The 17,174-nt window shown below is 45.9% G+C and overlaps 1 protein-coding gene across 1 annotated transcript in view; it reads left to right on the forward strand.

The window, feature by feature from the left end:
- Positions 1–17,174, forward strand: part of LRRK1 (leucine rich repeat kinase 1) — an 86,808-nt gene that overhangs the window by 15,491 nt on the left and 54,143 nt on the right. The window contains exons 9-15 of the mRNA XM_070953560.1: positions 1,143–1,280; positions 4,038–4,150; positions 4,234–4,310; positions 7,703–7,832; positions 11,106–11,218; positions 13,818–14,032; positions 15,088–15,252. Of these exons, the coding sequence (XP_070809661.1) occupies positions 1,143–1,280; positions 4,038–4,150; positions 4,234–4,310; positions 7,703–7,832; positions 11,106–11,218; positions 13,818–14,032; positions 15,088–15,252 (951 nt within the window). The remainder of the gene's footprint in view (positions 1–1,142; positions 1,281–4,037; positions 4,151–4,233; positions 4,311–7,702; positions 7,833–11,105; positions 11,219–13,817; positions 14,033–15,087; positions 15,253–17,174) is intronic.

Here is a 17,174-nt window from a genome sequence, read left to right on the forward strand (position 1 = left end):
TTTAAAGGCCTCTGACGATCCCAGCTGAGTTGCCTGATCGTCAGAGGCTTTTAAAAGCATTTTTTTCTGCAACCTCTTGTTGTAGAAAAAAATGCTTTTAAAAGTAAAACAAAAAAAAAAGTTGCCCACACCCACTCAGTCATATGACCCCACCACCACCAAGCCACGCCCACAGAACCGGTAGTAACAAATTTTACATTTCACCACTGCTGCAATCATTAAGTTAGTGACATGGTTGTTAAGTGAATCTGGCTTCCGCATTGACTTTGCTTGTCAGAAGACTGCGCCAAACATCTGAATTTTGATCATGTGACCATGGGGACGCTATAACGGTCGTATGAAACATGGTCATAATTTGTTTTTGTTTTTTTCAGTGCTGTTGTAACTTTGAATGGTCACTAAATGAATTGTTGTAAATCGAGGACTACCTGTATAAGTGAAAAAAAATTCTCCATGAAATTTCGCCAGAAATGGTTTCTTTCTTTCAAACCTGTTCTCACTTTCTTAACAACTAGAAATGTTGTATTTAAGTTTGTGTGTGTACAATGAAGAAACTTGACATTCTTTGATGTAGCTCAAACATGCATCTCCATCATAGAATAGAATAGAATAGAATAGAATAGAATAGAATAGAGTAGAGTAGAGTAGAGTAGAGTAGAGTAGAGTAGAGTAGAATAGAATAGAATAGAATAGAATAGAATAGAATAGAATAGAATAGAATAGAATAGAATAGAATAGAATAGAATAGAATAGAATAGATTTTTTTATTAGCCAAGTGTGATTGGACACACAAGGAATTTGTCTTGGTGCATAGGTTCTCAGTGTACATAAAAGAAAAGATACGTTCATCAAGAATCATAAGGTACAACACTTAATGATAGTCATAGGGTACAAATAAGCAATCAGTAAACAATATCAATATAAATCGTAATGAATCAACCAACAAAATTACAGTCATACAGTCATAAGTGGGAGGAGATGGCTGGTGGGAACGATGAGAAGATTAATAGTAGTGCAGACTTAGTAAATAAGTAAATCATTAGAACTCATATATATTTTCACAAGCTTATTAGATTCATACTTGTGTAAAAGCTGAGACTTTTGATGATGGACAAATACAAACTTTTCCCTTATATTTTCAGAAATCTTGCAAAGTAGCTAGAAATATGCTGGACTCTCTACCTGATACTTTGGCAGTGTTTTGGAAAAACCATCTCAAGGAAGTAGATTTTTCCGACAATTCCCTGAAAGATCTTCCACAGGGCCTCTTCCAACTTGAAGTAAGTAGATTGTTCCTGCCTTTTGGTAGGAACACTTCATTTAATCTGTAAAATAAATTGGGACGGTTTGCTTTATATTATTTGCAATCTCAGGTCAGTAGGAGTGTCAGGCCCTGCTTCTCCTCCTCTCCCAAGAAAGTATAGACTCTTAAAACGTGGTATTTCCAAAGGAACCTTTTATTGAAAAGAAGTGATAGCAGGACAGGCAAAGCAGACTACTTCTGTGGGCGTGGTTTGGTGGTGGTGGGGTAAATGTGACTGGGTGGGCGTGGCCATTTTTTTTTTTACTTTTAAAACCATTTTTTTCGGCAAAGAGGTTGTAACAAAATGCTTTCAAAAGGCTCTGACGATCCCGGCTGAGTTGCCTGATCGGCAGAGGCTTTTTAAAACAGAGGCTCTGCCGATCAGGCAACTCAGCTTGGATCGTCAAAGGCATTTAAAAGAATATAAGGGCTTTTTTTCTTTTAAAAGCCGTTGACGATCCCAGCTGAGCCGCACGATCATCAGAGGCTTTTTTTTTTTACTTTTAAAAGCATTTTTTGCCCGAAGAGGTTGTAGAAAAAAATGCTTTTAAAAGTAAAAAAAAAGCCTCTGACGATTGTGCGGCTCAGCTGGGCATTGGGGGGGGGCAGGGATTTTTGCTACCGGTTCTCTGAACCACACGCCTCCATGCCGGTGTTGTGGCCCCGCCCTCTGAGCCTATCGCATCGGAGGAAGAAAGCTCCGAACATGAGGGAGAGGAGTCAGCCAGGCCTCCGTCTCCAGGCCCCTCCCCTCTGGCACTGTCTCAGGTGCTGGCCGAGGGAGAGGAGATTAGCCAGGAGCCAGGTGTCTCGGATGAGAGCGAAGAAGGAGAGCCATCATTCCTGGATGCACGCCAACGAAGGCGTGATAAACGGTTGCAGCAGTTAAGGAGGCGTGCTAGGGATTAGAACTGAGTCACTGGACCACACCCCAGAGACTATATAAGAGAGGGTGGTGGCTGGTAAAACTCCGTGACGAACAAAAACGAACTTTGGCTAGTCACTTGAACAATGTCTGAAGCTGCTGAAAGGGATATTGTTTTGCTGGACTATTTGCAATGCGTATGTAATTTTATGTTATCTGTTGCAGTAAAAGCTCTTGGCAGACGGTGATTATATTGCTGCCAAGTTTGAGATAACGACCTGTGTGCGTGCCAAGTACTTTCTTAACCCTTGGCTGGCTGTGTTTGTGTGTGTGTGTGGATGGGGACAGATCAGCTGAGAGCATTTCACCCCTGCATCAAACCTCAAAAATACACTTTCTCCAAAAGGTGTCCACAATTTTGGCCACTACTATACATTGAGATTCAAGCAAACTAGATTGCGAGTGTCTAATCCAGAGTCTACAAATATCGAAAAGGAGGACATGTAGGAGGACAGTTTTCAAGAGAGGACAGAATTTACAAAAGAAGGACTGTCCTCCCTAAAGGAGGACAAATGCTCACCTTTCTATCATACATACTGTAGTTGTGACTTCAGGTTATGAAAATTGGCTTTCCTTTCATGGAAAGTGAAATACCCACATCTGAACACTAGGTGGTGCTCCTCTGTTACTTATTTGTTCTCTGGGCCATTCCTCAGTAAGGTTATATTAATTCGGTGTGAAGGCAGCTGTAATTTTTTTTTAAATACACACATTTGTACCATTGCATAATTGTTTGATAGCAAGTCAGACCTCTGGTCTGGATCGTCTATGCATCTTTTCTCAGCATGACTTCCTTGCAGATGCGTCGCCTGCAACATCAGCCAACTGGTTTGAAAACTCTGGAAATGTTCATCCAGTGCTTCTAGAGAAGAAGGTGACAGCTGTCCAGGATTTCCTGCACAGGAGGAATTTCTAGCCTTAACTGGAAATGGAAAATATTGAACTTAGAATGTAGGCAGCGTGTTATTACGCTACTGTTCCACCTTGCATGGAGAAGCCTTGATTCCATTCATCTCCTCTTACTCTTTGCTGGAGCTTAGTCTGGTGTTACTTTCACTTTAGATCAGAGGTCTCCAACCTTGGCAACTTTACGACTTGTGGACTTCAACTCCCAGAATTCCTCAGCCAGCATGCGCAAACATGTGGCAAGAAAAGTCGTAAAGTGGAGGAAGACTCATTTAACTCTCACTTAGCAACATAAATTTTGGGCTCTGTTAGGGTATGTGTAAAAAGTATTTGTTGCTTGTGCAACGAGCAGAGCAGAAACACACAGGGAAGGAGATAAACGTGCAGCTCGTGTGAGAAAAATACTTTATATACAAGATAAGAAGCAGTCTCGGTGTAGGTAAAACAGTCCAAGGTCATAAAGAGTAATATCAGTCCAGTAAGTATCTTCCCTTACCAAAGCAAACAGACTTTAGTAACTCCCGGTATACAGTACCATATAATAATCCAGTCTAACACCAATCAGCAGAAAGACGCAGGAAGCAACAGGAACAGGAACAATCAGAAACAAAGAACGCTTCTCTGCGCTGCTTATTTATTCACTGTAGCCTAATTACCGGGTTCAGCAAACCCTGATTACGTGGCTCAGTTGTTTCTTAAAGAAACAGATATATTGCCTGACCAACAAGTTAGGAGTAAGCTACAAGCTGAACCTAACAGGCTCAATTGTGGTAATAAGAATTAGGACTACCTGTATGTGTCAAATCCTGCCTCATGCCACATCTGCCATCTTGCAGATTTTGAACAGCTCCCCTTTCCTGGGACGTTTACGCAAAGCCCATCATTATCAATTTTCCCTTTCAGGTTCTGGTCTCCCTGAAAGTTTCTGGAAATCAGATAGTCATGTTACCTTCTCCAGAGAAGTGGTCCTGCCGGTTGTTGAAATCTCTGGATCTCTCCAAGAATCAACTTGGAAAGTGAGTTTGGGGGGTTTCTCTTAAGCCACATTTACAGAAGAAATCTTCCTGTTTGATTGGTCTCTCTTTACATTTGCTTGCAGAATTGACGACGGGACCAAAACTAAATGGATTCCATTATTCACTACAAGGAACAGAACTTGCGTTGGCAGCGAGATAGGTAAGTGGGAAAGGTCAGGGGTGAAATCTAATTACCTTCCTTACTGGTTCGGAAGCGCATGTGCCGCGCAGACCTTCTGCGCATGTGCAGATGGTAAAAAAACACATGACTTCCTGGTTAAAACCAGGAAGTAATGACACCTGGGCGGGTGGGCAGAGCTTTGCTCCGCCATTGCTACCAGATCGCCAAACCACCGGCCAAGATCGCTACCAGACCGGGTGATCTGGTCTGATCAGGGAGCATTTCAACCCCTGGTATGGGTGTATTAGAGAGGCAGACAGATATGCAGGATGAAATGAAGAATGGAGTGGTAGGATATCCAAGTATATTTAAGATCCTTGATGGCTGCTTCTTTAATTGCACTTTCTAGCTGAGGCCGAGTATTTGCCTTTAAAGAGATCTGTGGAATCCTTGGTGCTCTCTGAGCTTGGCTGTTTTCTTGCAGACGTTATTACCCAGCTAGGTAACATCATCAGTACTAGAAAGGAATGAGGAGTGCAGAATGAAGGGGGAGGAGGAGGAGGAGCTGTGGGTCCTTGGTGCTCTCTGAGCTTGGTTGTTTTCTTGCAAACATTTCATTACCCAACTAGGTAACATCATCAGTGCTAGAAGGGAGTGGGATTTTTTTCTCTGTTTATGCTTATCCTGTCAGTGTTGGTGGGAACGTTCTTAGTGGTTCCTTGATTAGGCTGCTGTTTACTGTTTGTTTCTCTGAGCTGGCAGTTCCTCCATTTGGGTATTTTTTATGATTGGTCTGGTATTAAGCCTAGTGTTAATCTCTGTTTATCTGAGTTTTAATTGCTGGTGAGGAAGAGTTTTGGTTTTTTTAATTCCTTTTTTGCTTTTCGTCTCTCTTGAATGTTGTTGTTTTTTTTAAATTTATTTATTTATTTATTTTATTTTTATTTTTTAATTTGATTTATATGCCGCCGTTCTCCGGAGACTCAGGGCGGTTTACAATGCGTTAAGCAATAGCCTTCATCCTTTTCTATATTTTATACAAAGTCAGCTTATTGCCCCCACAATCTGGGTCCTCATTTTACCTACCTAAGAAAGGATGGAAGGCTGAGTCGACCTTGAGCCTGGGGAGATTCGAACTCGCAGTAATTGCAGGCAGCTTACATGTTACATGTTAAATGCTGCCTTTAGGAGGCATTAGCCTCCTACGCCACTCAAGCTCCTCCTATGTAGATGGTATATAAAATGATCTGTAAAACCAGTGGTGAAATTAAAAAAATTCCCCTACCGGTTCTTGTTGGGTCATGTGACTGGGTGGGCGTGGCCAACTTGACATCACTCACATCGAGGGGCTCCTCACTGGCCCCTCCCCACCCAGTCACTCCTTGTCGCGAATGGCAGAAAAATGGGGAGGGGAATATTCCTTCCCTACCATCCTTCCCTCAGTCTGTGCTGAGATTGAGGAATGGATGACAGGCAGGAAAATCCCTTTCCCCATTTTCTTGCCTTTCATGAAAATGGCTCCATTCCAGCTGCTCCCCCCGTCTCCCTCCCTCCTGGGGACTACCTTAAAGGGACAGACTGCAGCAGCTCCATTCTGAATGGAGGGAGAAAAGTTAGCATTCTCTCTGCTGCATTTAACATTGAATTCTGTGGAATATCGAGCAGCCGGAAGAGGTGAGCGGCAACCAGCCAGGCGTCGGTGGGGCCAAGGAGGGGTGATTACTACCAGTTCGGCGAACTGATGCCAATAATCCCTAGCAATTTGCCCGAACCGGTCGGATTTCACCCCTGCTGTAAAACCAATAACACTTAGGCTTATATACCACTTCATAGTTCTTTAAGGCCCTCTCTAAGCAGTTTACAGAGTTAGCATCTTACCCCCAAAAATCTGGGTCCTCATTTTACCACCTCGGAAGGATGCAGCCTTGAGCCGGTGAGAATCAAACTGCTGGCAGTTGGAAGAATACTAACTTGCAATACTGCATTCTAGAAGGAACGCAGTGGCTCAGTGGCTATGACGCTGAGTTTGTCGATCGAAAGGTCGGCAGTTCAGTGGTTCGAATCCCTAGTGCCACGTAACTATGGGTGAGCTCCTGTTACTTGTCCCAGCTTCTGCCAACCTAGCAGTTCGAAAGCATGTGAAAAATGCAAGTAGAAAAATAGGGACCACCATTTGTGGGAAGGTAACAGTGTTCCGTGTGCCTTTGGCATTGAGTCATGCTGGCCACATGACCACGGAGACATCTTCTTCAGATAGCGCTGGCTCTTTAGCTTTGAAATGGAGATGAGCACCGCCCCCTAGAGTCGGGAACAATTAACACATATGTGCGAGGGGAACCTTTTCCTTTTATCTTTACTGCATTCTAACCACTGCACCACCATGACTCAAAACCAATTGATACTGTATGTGAACAAGTCTTTCTGACCCACTTCGACCCCCCCCATATTAATTTGTAGTCTTCTGAGCCCCTTCATCCATTTCCCCAAATTAGTAGCCCCTGCCAATATTCATGGTGTTTTTCTTCTGCTTCCTTCTGGTTTATTTTCTTAAAATGCTATTTTCCTCCAAAGGGTCAGAGGATTGGAAAGGGTTTTCTTATTTTTATAATGTGTATTGAAATCCCCTTTTGATCTCCATCCCTTTTTCATCATGAATTTTGTCCCCTGTCACCTTGTGGTCACGGGCAACTCTCTGCTGTAGGAAAAACGGGCCAAATGAATATTTAAATATTAATAAATAACAGATTGTGCTCCTGTCCCTTTCTTGAGACCTGTGATCGACAGCAGGCAAACAGGATCTGGAGCAGGGAGCTTTATCAGAGGTGGCATTCAGGTTCTGACCAGTTCTGGAGAACCGGTACGGAAATTTTTAGTTTGGAGAACTAGTAAATACCATCTCTGACTGGTCCCGCCCCCATCTATTCTCTGCCTCCCGAGTCCCAGTTGATCGGGACGAAATGGGGATTTTGCAGTAACCTTCCCCTGGAGTGAGGAGGGAATGGAGATTTTACAGTATCCTTCCCCTGGACTGGGGGAGGAATGGGGATTTTGCAGTAACCTTCCCTGGAGTGAGGAGCGAATGGAGATTTTACAGTATTCTTCCCCTGGAGTGGGGGAGGAATGGAGATTTTGCAGTAACCTTCCCTGGAGTGAGGAGTGAATGGAGATTTTACAGTATTCTTCCCCTGGAGTGGGGGAGGAATGGGGATTTTGCAGTAACTTTTCCCTGGAGTGAGGAGGGAATGGAGATTTTACAATCTCCTTCCCCTGCCATGCCCACCAAGCCATGCCCACCAAGCCACGCCCACACAAAATTTGAATCCAACCACTGGGCTTTATCCTATCAAATCTGATGGCTAGTTTGCAGACTGCGTGTATCCTGGATCTTCTCTTCCCTAACTTGTATTTGCCTTACTTTTTCCTTTCTCCAGAATATATCCTACAGTTTCCTGAATTCCTGGCCGAGACATTGGAAGTCCTCTATCTGAATGACAACCAACTAGACTCCGTCCCACAGTCTGTTTGTCTCCTCAGAGGGCTGACAGAACTCTACTTAGGAAAGTGAGTTGAGTTCTTCCCAACAGTTGTAGAGAATATTTAATTCATTAATTCGGGAGAATATTTAATTCATTGGCTTGCTGAAACTCCAAAGGTTTCCTCTGATGAACTTGGCAGTTTCAGTGAAAAGATTGGGCGCTCCCAATCTTCTCCAAATATTTTTGAAGGTGTTTCCATAATTCCAAGAGAGTGTTGCCAAGATGTAGATGATATAGGAATTTTAGCTCAACACAGCTGGGAGACCGAAGACCCCAAGAATGGGGAAATACAGGATGAGATTCCCTATCTTCATCTCTGAATTTTATCTTTGGTTGGGGTAAGAGATGGTTGAAGAAAAATATTCTATGCTCATTGTTTTCCTGGAAAGGAGGGGAAGATTAAAAAGAAATAAATGAACTCCTACGTTGGGTAAAAGTTTGTGATTTTTTTAAAGTTTCTCACGATTATCATTTTGCCGAGAACTTGTGCAATTATTTTTAACGGCACTGCTGAGAAACACATAAAGTGGAATTTAACAGAAGGCATTGTAACAGAATAACAAGAGTCGGAAGGGACCTTAGAGGTCTTCTAGTCCAACCCCCTGCTCAAGCAGGAGACCCTTACAGAATTACAGAATAACAGAGTTGTAAGGGATGTGGTGGCTCAGTGGCTAAGACGCTGAGCTTGTCGATCAAAAGGTTGGCAGTTCAGCAGTTCGAATCCCTAGTGCCGCGTAACGGGGTGAGCTCCCATTACTTGTCCCAGCTTCTGCCAATTTAGCAGTTCGAAAGCACGTAAAAAATGCAAGTAGAAAAATAGGGACCATCTTTGGTGGGAAGGAGTTCCATGTGCCTTTTTTTTTTTTAATTTGATTTATATGCCGCCCTTCTCCAGAGACTCAGGGCAGCTTACAATGCGTTAAGCAATAGCCTTCATCCTTTTGTATATTTATACAAAGTCAGCTTATTGCCCCCACAATCTGGGTCCTCAATTTACCTACCTTACAAAGGATGGAAGGCTGAGTCAACCTTGAGCCTGGCGAGATTCGAACCTGCAGTAGTTGCAGGCAGCTGGTCTTAATAACAGGGTGCTTTAGACCACTGTACTACCAAGGCCTTTGGCATTGAGTCATGCCGGTCACATGACTATGGAGACGTCTTTGGACAGCACTGGCTCTTCGGCTTTGTAACAGAGATGAGCACTGCCCCTTAGAGTCGGGAACGACTAGCACATATGTGCGAGGGGAACCTTTACCTTTTAAGGGACCTTATAGGCCATCTAGTCCAACCTCCCACTCAAGCAGGAGACCCTACACCATTTCTGCCAAATGGCAGTCCAATCTTTTGCGTGCTTCATCTTAGCTAACCAAAAAAGTGGAGAAACTTTATTTGTTCAAGAGACTTAGTTAAGAGCAACAAAGAGGATTAGGAGACTGGAAGCTAAAGCACATGAGGAGCAGTTGCAAGAATTGAATATCTCTAGTCTAGTGAAGATAAGGACTAGGGGAGACATGATAGCAGTGTTGCGATATCTAAGGGGCTGCAACAAAGAAGAGGGGGAGTCAAGCTATTCTCCAAAGCACCCTGAAGGCAGGACAAGAAGCAATGGATGGAAGCATATCAAAAACAGAACCAACTTAGAACTAAGGAGAAATTTCCTGGCAGTTAGAACAATTATGTCAGGTTTCCAAACTCATTCAAAAAGAAATAGGCAAAGTCCATTTTCCAAAACAAATTTCTTTCATTTAGGTAGGCATCAAATTGGCAAATTAGTTTGTTGTAATTCCGGATCTCACACAAACCGGAATTACACCACATAATATTGTAAGTTAGAAACATCCCTCAAAAGTCACATTCTCCAATAAACACTCCATCCACATTTTCCGGTGTCTTCAAACTCCACCTTCCATTCTCACCAGGAGCAGCCTCTGTTCCCACGAGAAAGAATGTCACCTAGCCAAAACAAATCCTCACTATCTATTCTCTCCTTCCACCCCACCTTAAGAATGTGGCGAGCCCAGAAACCCCTCTTACATAGTAAAGAGAAGGAATAAATGAGTATAATAGAGAGCTAAATAAAATGGCTAGACATATGTCAAATTCAGGCTCAACAAAATAATCAGTGGAACGACTTGCCTTCAGAGGTTGTAGGTGCTCCATCACCTGAGGTTTTTAAGAAGAGATTGGAGAACCATTGGTATGAAGTGGTATAGGGCCGTGATGGCGAACCTATGGCACGCGTGTCACAGGTGGCACGCATAGGCATATTAATGGGCACGGTCTTCTGGATCCATCAGAAGTAGGGAAATGGGCTGTTTTCGGCCTCCGGAGAACCTCCAGGGGGATGGGGAAGGCTGTTTTCGCCCTCCCCAGATTCCTAGAGAGGCCCTGGAGCCAGGTGAGAAAGAAAAACGGGCCTCCTGGGCCATCGCATGCCAGGAGCACGGGGAGTGGGGGGATCGTACGTGCGGGGTCGGGGCGCATAGAATTATGGGTGTGGCCACACACACATGCGACCTCCCTGCTCCCCCCTCCTGGCATGTGATGGCGAAAAGGTTAGCCATCACTGGTATAGGGTTTCCTGCTTGAGCAGAGGGTTGCTTCCAACTCCGTTATTCTCTTCATTTTTCTTTCCCATTGAAATTTGATGATGGTTTTGCCTAAGCTAACAGTTTCAGGTTATACCTCCAAATATTCATTTGAAGGCTAGACTTGTTGCCAACTTGCACTTCGGTGTCGCCCTGGGCAAGGATGTGGATCAGTTGACAAGGGTGTTGTCCTTTTCTTTTGGTTACCACCTTTAAAGCGCTCCATGGCTTAGGACCTGGTTATTTACGGGACCGCCTACTACCACAAATAGCCTCCCACCGGCCGGTACGCTCTCATAGAGAGGGTCTCCTCCGGGTGCCATCAGCCAAGCAGTGTCGACTGGCGGCCCCCAGGGGGAGGGCCTTCTCTGTGGGGGCACCCACTATCTGGAACGAGCTCCCCCTGGAGATACGGAGGATCCCGGATCTGCGCACCTTCCGCCGTGCTCTTAAGACCCTCTTATTCCAGCAAGCCGGCCTGGCCTAATTTTTTCCCCTTTCTTTTAAATTTTAAATTGAAATTTTAGTTTGTTTTAAATTTATTGGGATTTTAATTGTCGTGGGGCAATATTATTTAATTTGGTTTTAAATTGTTTTTAACTTTTGTATTTCTGTATTTTATCTTGTGCCTGTTCACCGCCCTGAGTCCTTCGGGAGTAAGGCGGTATACAAATTTAATAAAACTAAACTAAACTAAACTTTCTTCATAGTAACCCAGGCATCCAGGAGCTTCCTACTGAACTTGGACAACTGGTTAATCTTTGGCAGCTGGATATTGAGGATCTAAACATTGGCAATCTTCCAACGGAGATCAGAAAAGAGGGTGAGGGTACTTCCCTTTCTGTAACTGATTCATCTCAGCTGTTCGAACGGGGAGAAAATCCAAACCAAGCCCTGATTTTATTTATTATTGAACGGTGGGCAATATGGAATGGCCTCTGTCCAGGCCGTGGTGGTTACGGAATAAAATTGCAGACCTCAGGTTTTTCCATGCGATTCAAATTCAGCTCGACCAGTTCCTTTGCAGGCCACCTTCTCTTTCAAACAGCAGCTCACAAGACAGCCATTTCATGGATTCTACTTTTCCACTCCTATGTTTCTGAGTAAGCGCTGTAGAAATGACAGCCCACATTTATTATTTTGCAGAAAGTCATAGTTTTTGACATCCCGCAACCAAGCGATGTCAGTTTTGTCACTTCCTGGCCTAAGGTTATATTTTTCAGAACGGTTGTTTCTGTTGCAACTTAATTTATTGGCAGTTCTGCAACACTCAAGACAAACCATAACTGGAAATTAAGGATCCTTGGCTCACATAAAAATCTGGGCTTCTGGTGCTTACTCGTTTTGAATAGGCCTATTATTGCTTGACGATGTCCATCGGTTGGTTTATTTTTTTGCAATATAGATCTTCCGTATTCAGCCCTAAGTTTAAATCGGGAGAACCCAAGATTTTTTTTTTTTAAAAAAAAAAAAACTCCTACTGATTCATTTTGGAGTTTTTTTTTTTCTTTAGTCATCATAGCTTCCCACACTTGCAAGGAATGGATGGGAGGGGACAGAGGGAGAGGGAGGGAGAGAGAGGGAGAAGGAGAGGGAGAGAAAGAGAGAGGGAGGGAGAGAGAGGGAGAAGGAGAGGGAGAGAAAGGGAGAGGGAGGGAATGGAAGAGGGAGGGAGAAGGAATGGATGGGAGGGGAGAGAGGGAGAGAGAGGGAGAGAGGGAGAGGGAGGAAGGAGAGGGAGGGAATGGGAGAGGGAGGGAGAAGGAATGGATGGGAGAGGGAGAGAGGGAGAGAGAGGGAGAGGGAGGAAGGAGAGGGAGAGAAAGGGAGAGGGAGGGAGAAGTAATGGATGGGAGGGGAGAGAGGGAGAGGGAGGGAGAAGGAGAGGGAGAGGGAGGGAGAAGGAAGAGAGAGGGAGGGAGGGAGAGGGAGGAGGGAGAGAAAGGGAGAGGGAGGGAATGAGAAGGAGGGAGAAGGAATGGATGGGAGGGGAGAGAGGGAGAGGGAGAGGGAGGGAGAAGGAAGGGAGAGGGAGGGAGGGAGGGAGAGGGAGAAGGAGGGAGAGAAAGGGAGAGGGAGGGAATGAGAAGGAGGGAGAAGGAATGGATGGGAGGGGAGAGAGGGAGAGGGAGAGAAAGGGAGAGGGAGGTAATGGGAGAGGGAGGGAGAAGGAAGGGAGAGGGAGGGAGGGAGAAGAAGGGGGAGGAAGAGAGAATGAGAGAACAATTTGGAAAAAATGGGAAATATTAAAGTGCTTCCAATAAAGGAGAATATTTGTAGCTCAGTTTTTTTTTCTTTAGTCATCATAGCTTCCCACACTTGCAAGGAATGGATGGGAGGGGACAGAGGGAGAGGGAGGGAGAGAGAGGGAGAAGGAGAGGGAGAGAAAGAGAGAGGGAGGGAGGGAGAGGGAGAAGGAGGGAGAGAAAGGGAGAGGGAGGGAATGAGAAGGAGGGAGAAGGAATGGATGGGAGGGGAGAGAGGGAGAGGGAGAAGGAGAGGGAGAGGGAGGGAGAAGGAAGGGAGAGGGAGGGAGGGAGGGAGAGGGAGAAGGAGGGAGAGAAAGGGAGAGGGAGGGAATGAGAAGGAGGGAGAAGGAATGGATGGGAGGGGAGAGAGGGAGAGGGAGAGAAAGGGAGAGGGAGGTAATGGGAGAGGGAGGGAGAAGGAAGGGAGAGGGAGGGAGGGAGAAGAAGGGGGAGGAAGAGAGAATGAGAGAACAATTTGGAAAAAATGGGAAATATTAAAGTGCTTCCAATAAAGGAGAATATTTGTAGCTCAGGTTTAAATGAGGAGTTCTTGGTGAGAGAGATGAAGATGATAAAGAGCCGAGGTGGCGCAATGGTTAGTGTGTAGCACTGCAGGCTACTTTAGCTGACTGCTACCTGCAGTTTAGTAGTTCAAATCTCACCGGCTCAAGGTTGACTCAGCCGTCCATCCTTCCGAGGTCGGTAAAAATGAGGACCCAGATTACTGGAGGCAAGAGGCTGGCTCTGTAAACCGCTTAGAGAGGGCTGTAAAAACACTATGAAGCGGTATATAAGTCTAAGTGCTATTGCTAGATCCCCAGATAGCTCTAATTCAGCGCCCAGGTTGTTTGCTTAGAGAGGGCTTGGAAAATTAATCCAAGATGACTGGAGGTTGCTCACCCTGCACAAAGTAATTAACTGTCATCTACCATTCCTGCCAACCCAGCAGTTCGAAAGCAGGCAAATGCAAGTAGATAAGTAGGTACCACTTTGGTGGGAAGGTAACAATGTTCCATGCTGGTCACATGACCACAGAAGTGTCTTCAGACAACATTGGCTAACTTGGCTAAGAAATGGAGATGAGCACTGCCCCCTAGAGTTGGACACGACTGGAAAGGGGAAGCCTTTGCCTTTACCATCTACCAATGATTTCTCCATCCCTTCCACCTGCAGGACCCAAGACCATTTTAGCCTATTTACGCGCTCAGCTACGCAAAGCAGAGAGATGTAATGTGATGAAAATGGTGGTGGTAGGTCCTCCCCGACAGGGAAAATCCACCTTGGTTGAGATCTTGCAGACAGGGAAATCTTCTCTTTCAATGCCTGACAATGCCACTATCCGGACCACAAGATGGGAGCTCCAGAGACCTGCTGGATTCAAATCCAAGGTAAATAGAAAAGAGAAACATCTGTTGTGTTGCCCGCCAGCAGCCAGCAGAGCTGGCAGCAGATTCAGACAGCGAGGAGGTGTCATCATCGAATTCCAGAATTCATTATCTAATTTGTACCCCGCTCAGAATCTGCATGAAAAGGTCAAATCGGTAGAAGACGTTGGAGGTGAATGACTACTGAATTGATTCCTGCGTATTTCAAAATAGGGCTGTTGGCATCTACCCTTTGCTTTCCCTGTGGAGCCTTTCAAATCTGGAGCTTTCAGTGGGATTCGAATTAGAACTTTTATTCTGGATCATTGAATGCTTTGCAAATTTAGCAGCCGGTTAACTGGTTGGATGCAGGGATGGGCTTAAAAAATTTTAGCAAGGGGTTTGGGTGGGTGTGGCCTAGTTGGCCTCCTGCACCATGGCAGGGAGGTGTTTTTGCCCTCCCCGGGCTCCAGGGGCTTTCTTCGAGCCTCCGGGAGGGCGAAAACAGCCTTCCCAGGCTCTGGATGCCCTCTGGAGTCTGGAAATGGATCCATTTTTTTGCCCTCCCCGAGCCTCCATGCACGCCCTACACTTACCTGCATCCAAAACAGGCCACATGGGGACTCCTGGGACGGACGGGATGATCGGGATAGGGCTAGTCAGGAGTGGGATTTGGGGGTTCTCCGAACTGCACAGAATCTTAGCTAGAGGTTCTCCCGAATCCCTGTGAACCCCCAGCAGCCCACCCCTGATTGGATGGATGTAGAACAGGACCACGACGGCTCTTCTTTGTCGGAGCTGGCTTCCACTCTAAATCTTAACCCTGAGAATGTGCGGCTGCCTTAAAAGCAAGCAATCAAGTTACATTTCCTGTGTGGGAAGGGATCGTTCCCCTGTAACAAGTGCTCTTTCTTCAGTTTGAACATTAATGCCCATTGACGCCTAGGTGCCCTACATTATGGAGGTGTTGGAGGGCGCAAGCTCATTATGCATTCACTATTCTCTCTCTCTCTCTCGTTTAAATTAACTGCTATTGAGGGGTTATTCGGTCCTTTCAATGTAGCTCTTTGTCCACTTAGGTTGACGCCGTTGAGTTGAACGTCTGGGATATCGGAGGCCCCGCCAGCATGTCAACAGTCAACCAGTGCTTCTTCACAGATAAGGCATTGTACATTGTCATCTGGAACTTGGCACTGGGAGAAGAAGCTGTGGCGAATCTTCAGTTCTGGTTACTCAGTATTGAGGTAGGAGCAACGCCGTAGACTGGCTTGCAGAATGCCTGTGCTCCAGGGGACGTATAGAGAAGCTTAGACAAGTTTGGCAAACGGCATTGTTCATTTGTAACAGCTTCACGTTAAAATCCTTCAAGGTTGACATCTTTACATCAACTAGAACCCAACCGTCACCCTTCACCCCTATATGGCTCCGTATTTTGTCTGTTCCTAATGTTGACTCCAGGGGTAGTATTCACTTGCTACCGGTTCGCAAAAGTGCATGCGCATGCGCAGAGTGCCAAAAATGGGACGTGATGACGTCCGGGCTGGTAGGCAGAGCCTCCAACAGCCGCCGCTACTGGTTTGCACGAACCGGATAGAACTGGTTAAATACCACCATTGGTTGACTCCAGAAACACGTTCATGAACATCTAGCTGAAGCTTCCTTCTCTATTACCCTCCAGATATATTACATTTCAGTTCCCATAATTCTTCAGAGTCAAGGTATAAGCTGTTTTGTTGTTGAGGAATCAAATAATTTTCTTTCACGATACAGTCAGAAAAACAGATAGGATGTGCAGGAGAAGTTTTTTTTTTTTAAAAAAATCCTCTTAATGCAATACCGGTATCTACCTCATCATGAAGCATAATGTCATGTCCTGTACATGATGTCTGAATGTAGGCCTTGTGGATTATTTGAAAAACTGGAGTTACTATGCCCGGGATGGCGAACCTATGGCACGCGTGTAAGAGGTGGCACGCAGCACCCTCTCTGGTGGCACACGAGCCATCACCCCAGTTCAGTTCTGCCGCGCATGCGCGCACACCTCCTGCCAGCCAGCTGGTCTTCGAGTCTCTGCCGTGCATTCATGGGGGGCGGGGGGCATGCGGGGGGCGCACACGCATTGAATTTTGGGGGTTCGCGCGCTTGTGCTTTGGGCACTCGGTCCGGAAAAGGTTAGCCATCACTGTACTATGCCATTGGGTGATAAGCAAATGGTGGCAGTTATAGACACATGTATTTCCTAGTTTATCTCTGGTTTGCTTGTCTGCCCTACCTAAGACTTCCAGTGGGATGCCAGGCAAGACCAACTTTAAACAGAAGCATAGAACAGCATCACAGTTGGAAGGGATCTTGGAAGGCTTCTAGTCCAACCTCCTGCTCAAGCAGGAGACCCTATAACAGTGATGGCTAACCTTTTTGCCGCCACATGCCAAAAGGGTGGGGAGCACGTGGGGATCATATGCACGTGTGCCCACACCTATAATGCAATATCCCCCCACATGCCATGCCCCTGTGCATGCACGTGTGGCCCCCCATGCTCCCCCACCCCCACACATGTGTACGCAACCTCCCACGCTCCCCCCCTGCGCATGCGCACATAACTCCCCCCCTGCAAACCATTTTGGGCCTGGCAAGCCTCCCTGAAGCCTCCTGGGACCAAAAACGTGCCGCAGGGGGGCGTGCCGCACCCCTCCCCCGTGGCCCATTTTGGCACTGGGGGTGTGCCACTCCCCCTGCACTCTCCCCAAACCCCACGCATGTGTGCAAGACCCCTCACACATGCGCACACATCGCCCACATGTGCCCATGTGCCAAAGACCCCAAAATCAGCTGGCTGGCAGGAGGCACATGTGCATGCATGGTGGAGTATAGCTGGGCGACACTTGCGTTCCTGCCGAGAGGAACCCACGTGCCACCTGTGGCAGGCGTGCCATAGGTTTGCCATCACAGCCCTATAACATTTGAGACAAATGGTTGTCTAGTCTCTTCTTAAAAGCCACCAGTGATGAAGCAAAGACAGGGGATTTCTCCTTAATTCTAGGTTGATTGTCTCTTTGATTAGTTTCTGTTCATTGTTTCTTGTCCTGCCTTCAGGTGCTTTGGAGAATAGCTTGACTCCCTCTTCTTTGTGGCAGTCCCTCAAATATTGGAACACTGCTATCATGTC

This window comes from Pituophis catenifer, unplaced genomic scaffold (assembly GCF_029215685.1).
Source record: "Pituophis catenifer annectens isolate HBS135680 unplaced genomic scaffold, rPitCat1.0.hap2 SCAF_14, whole genome shotgun sequence".
In the NCBI taxonomy this organism is placed as follows: Eukaryota; Metazoa; Chordata; class Lepidosauria; order Squamata; family Colubridae; genus Pituophis; species Pituophis catenifer.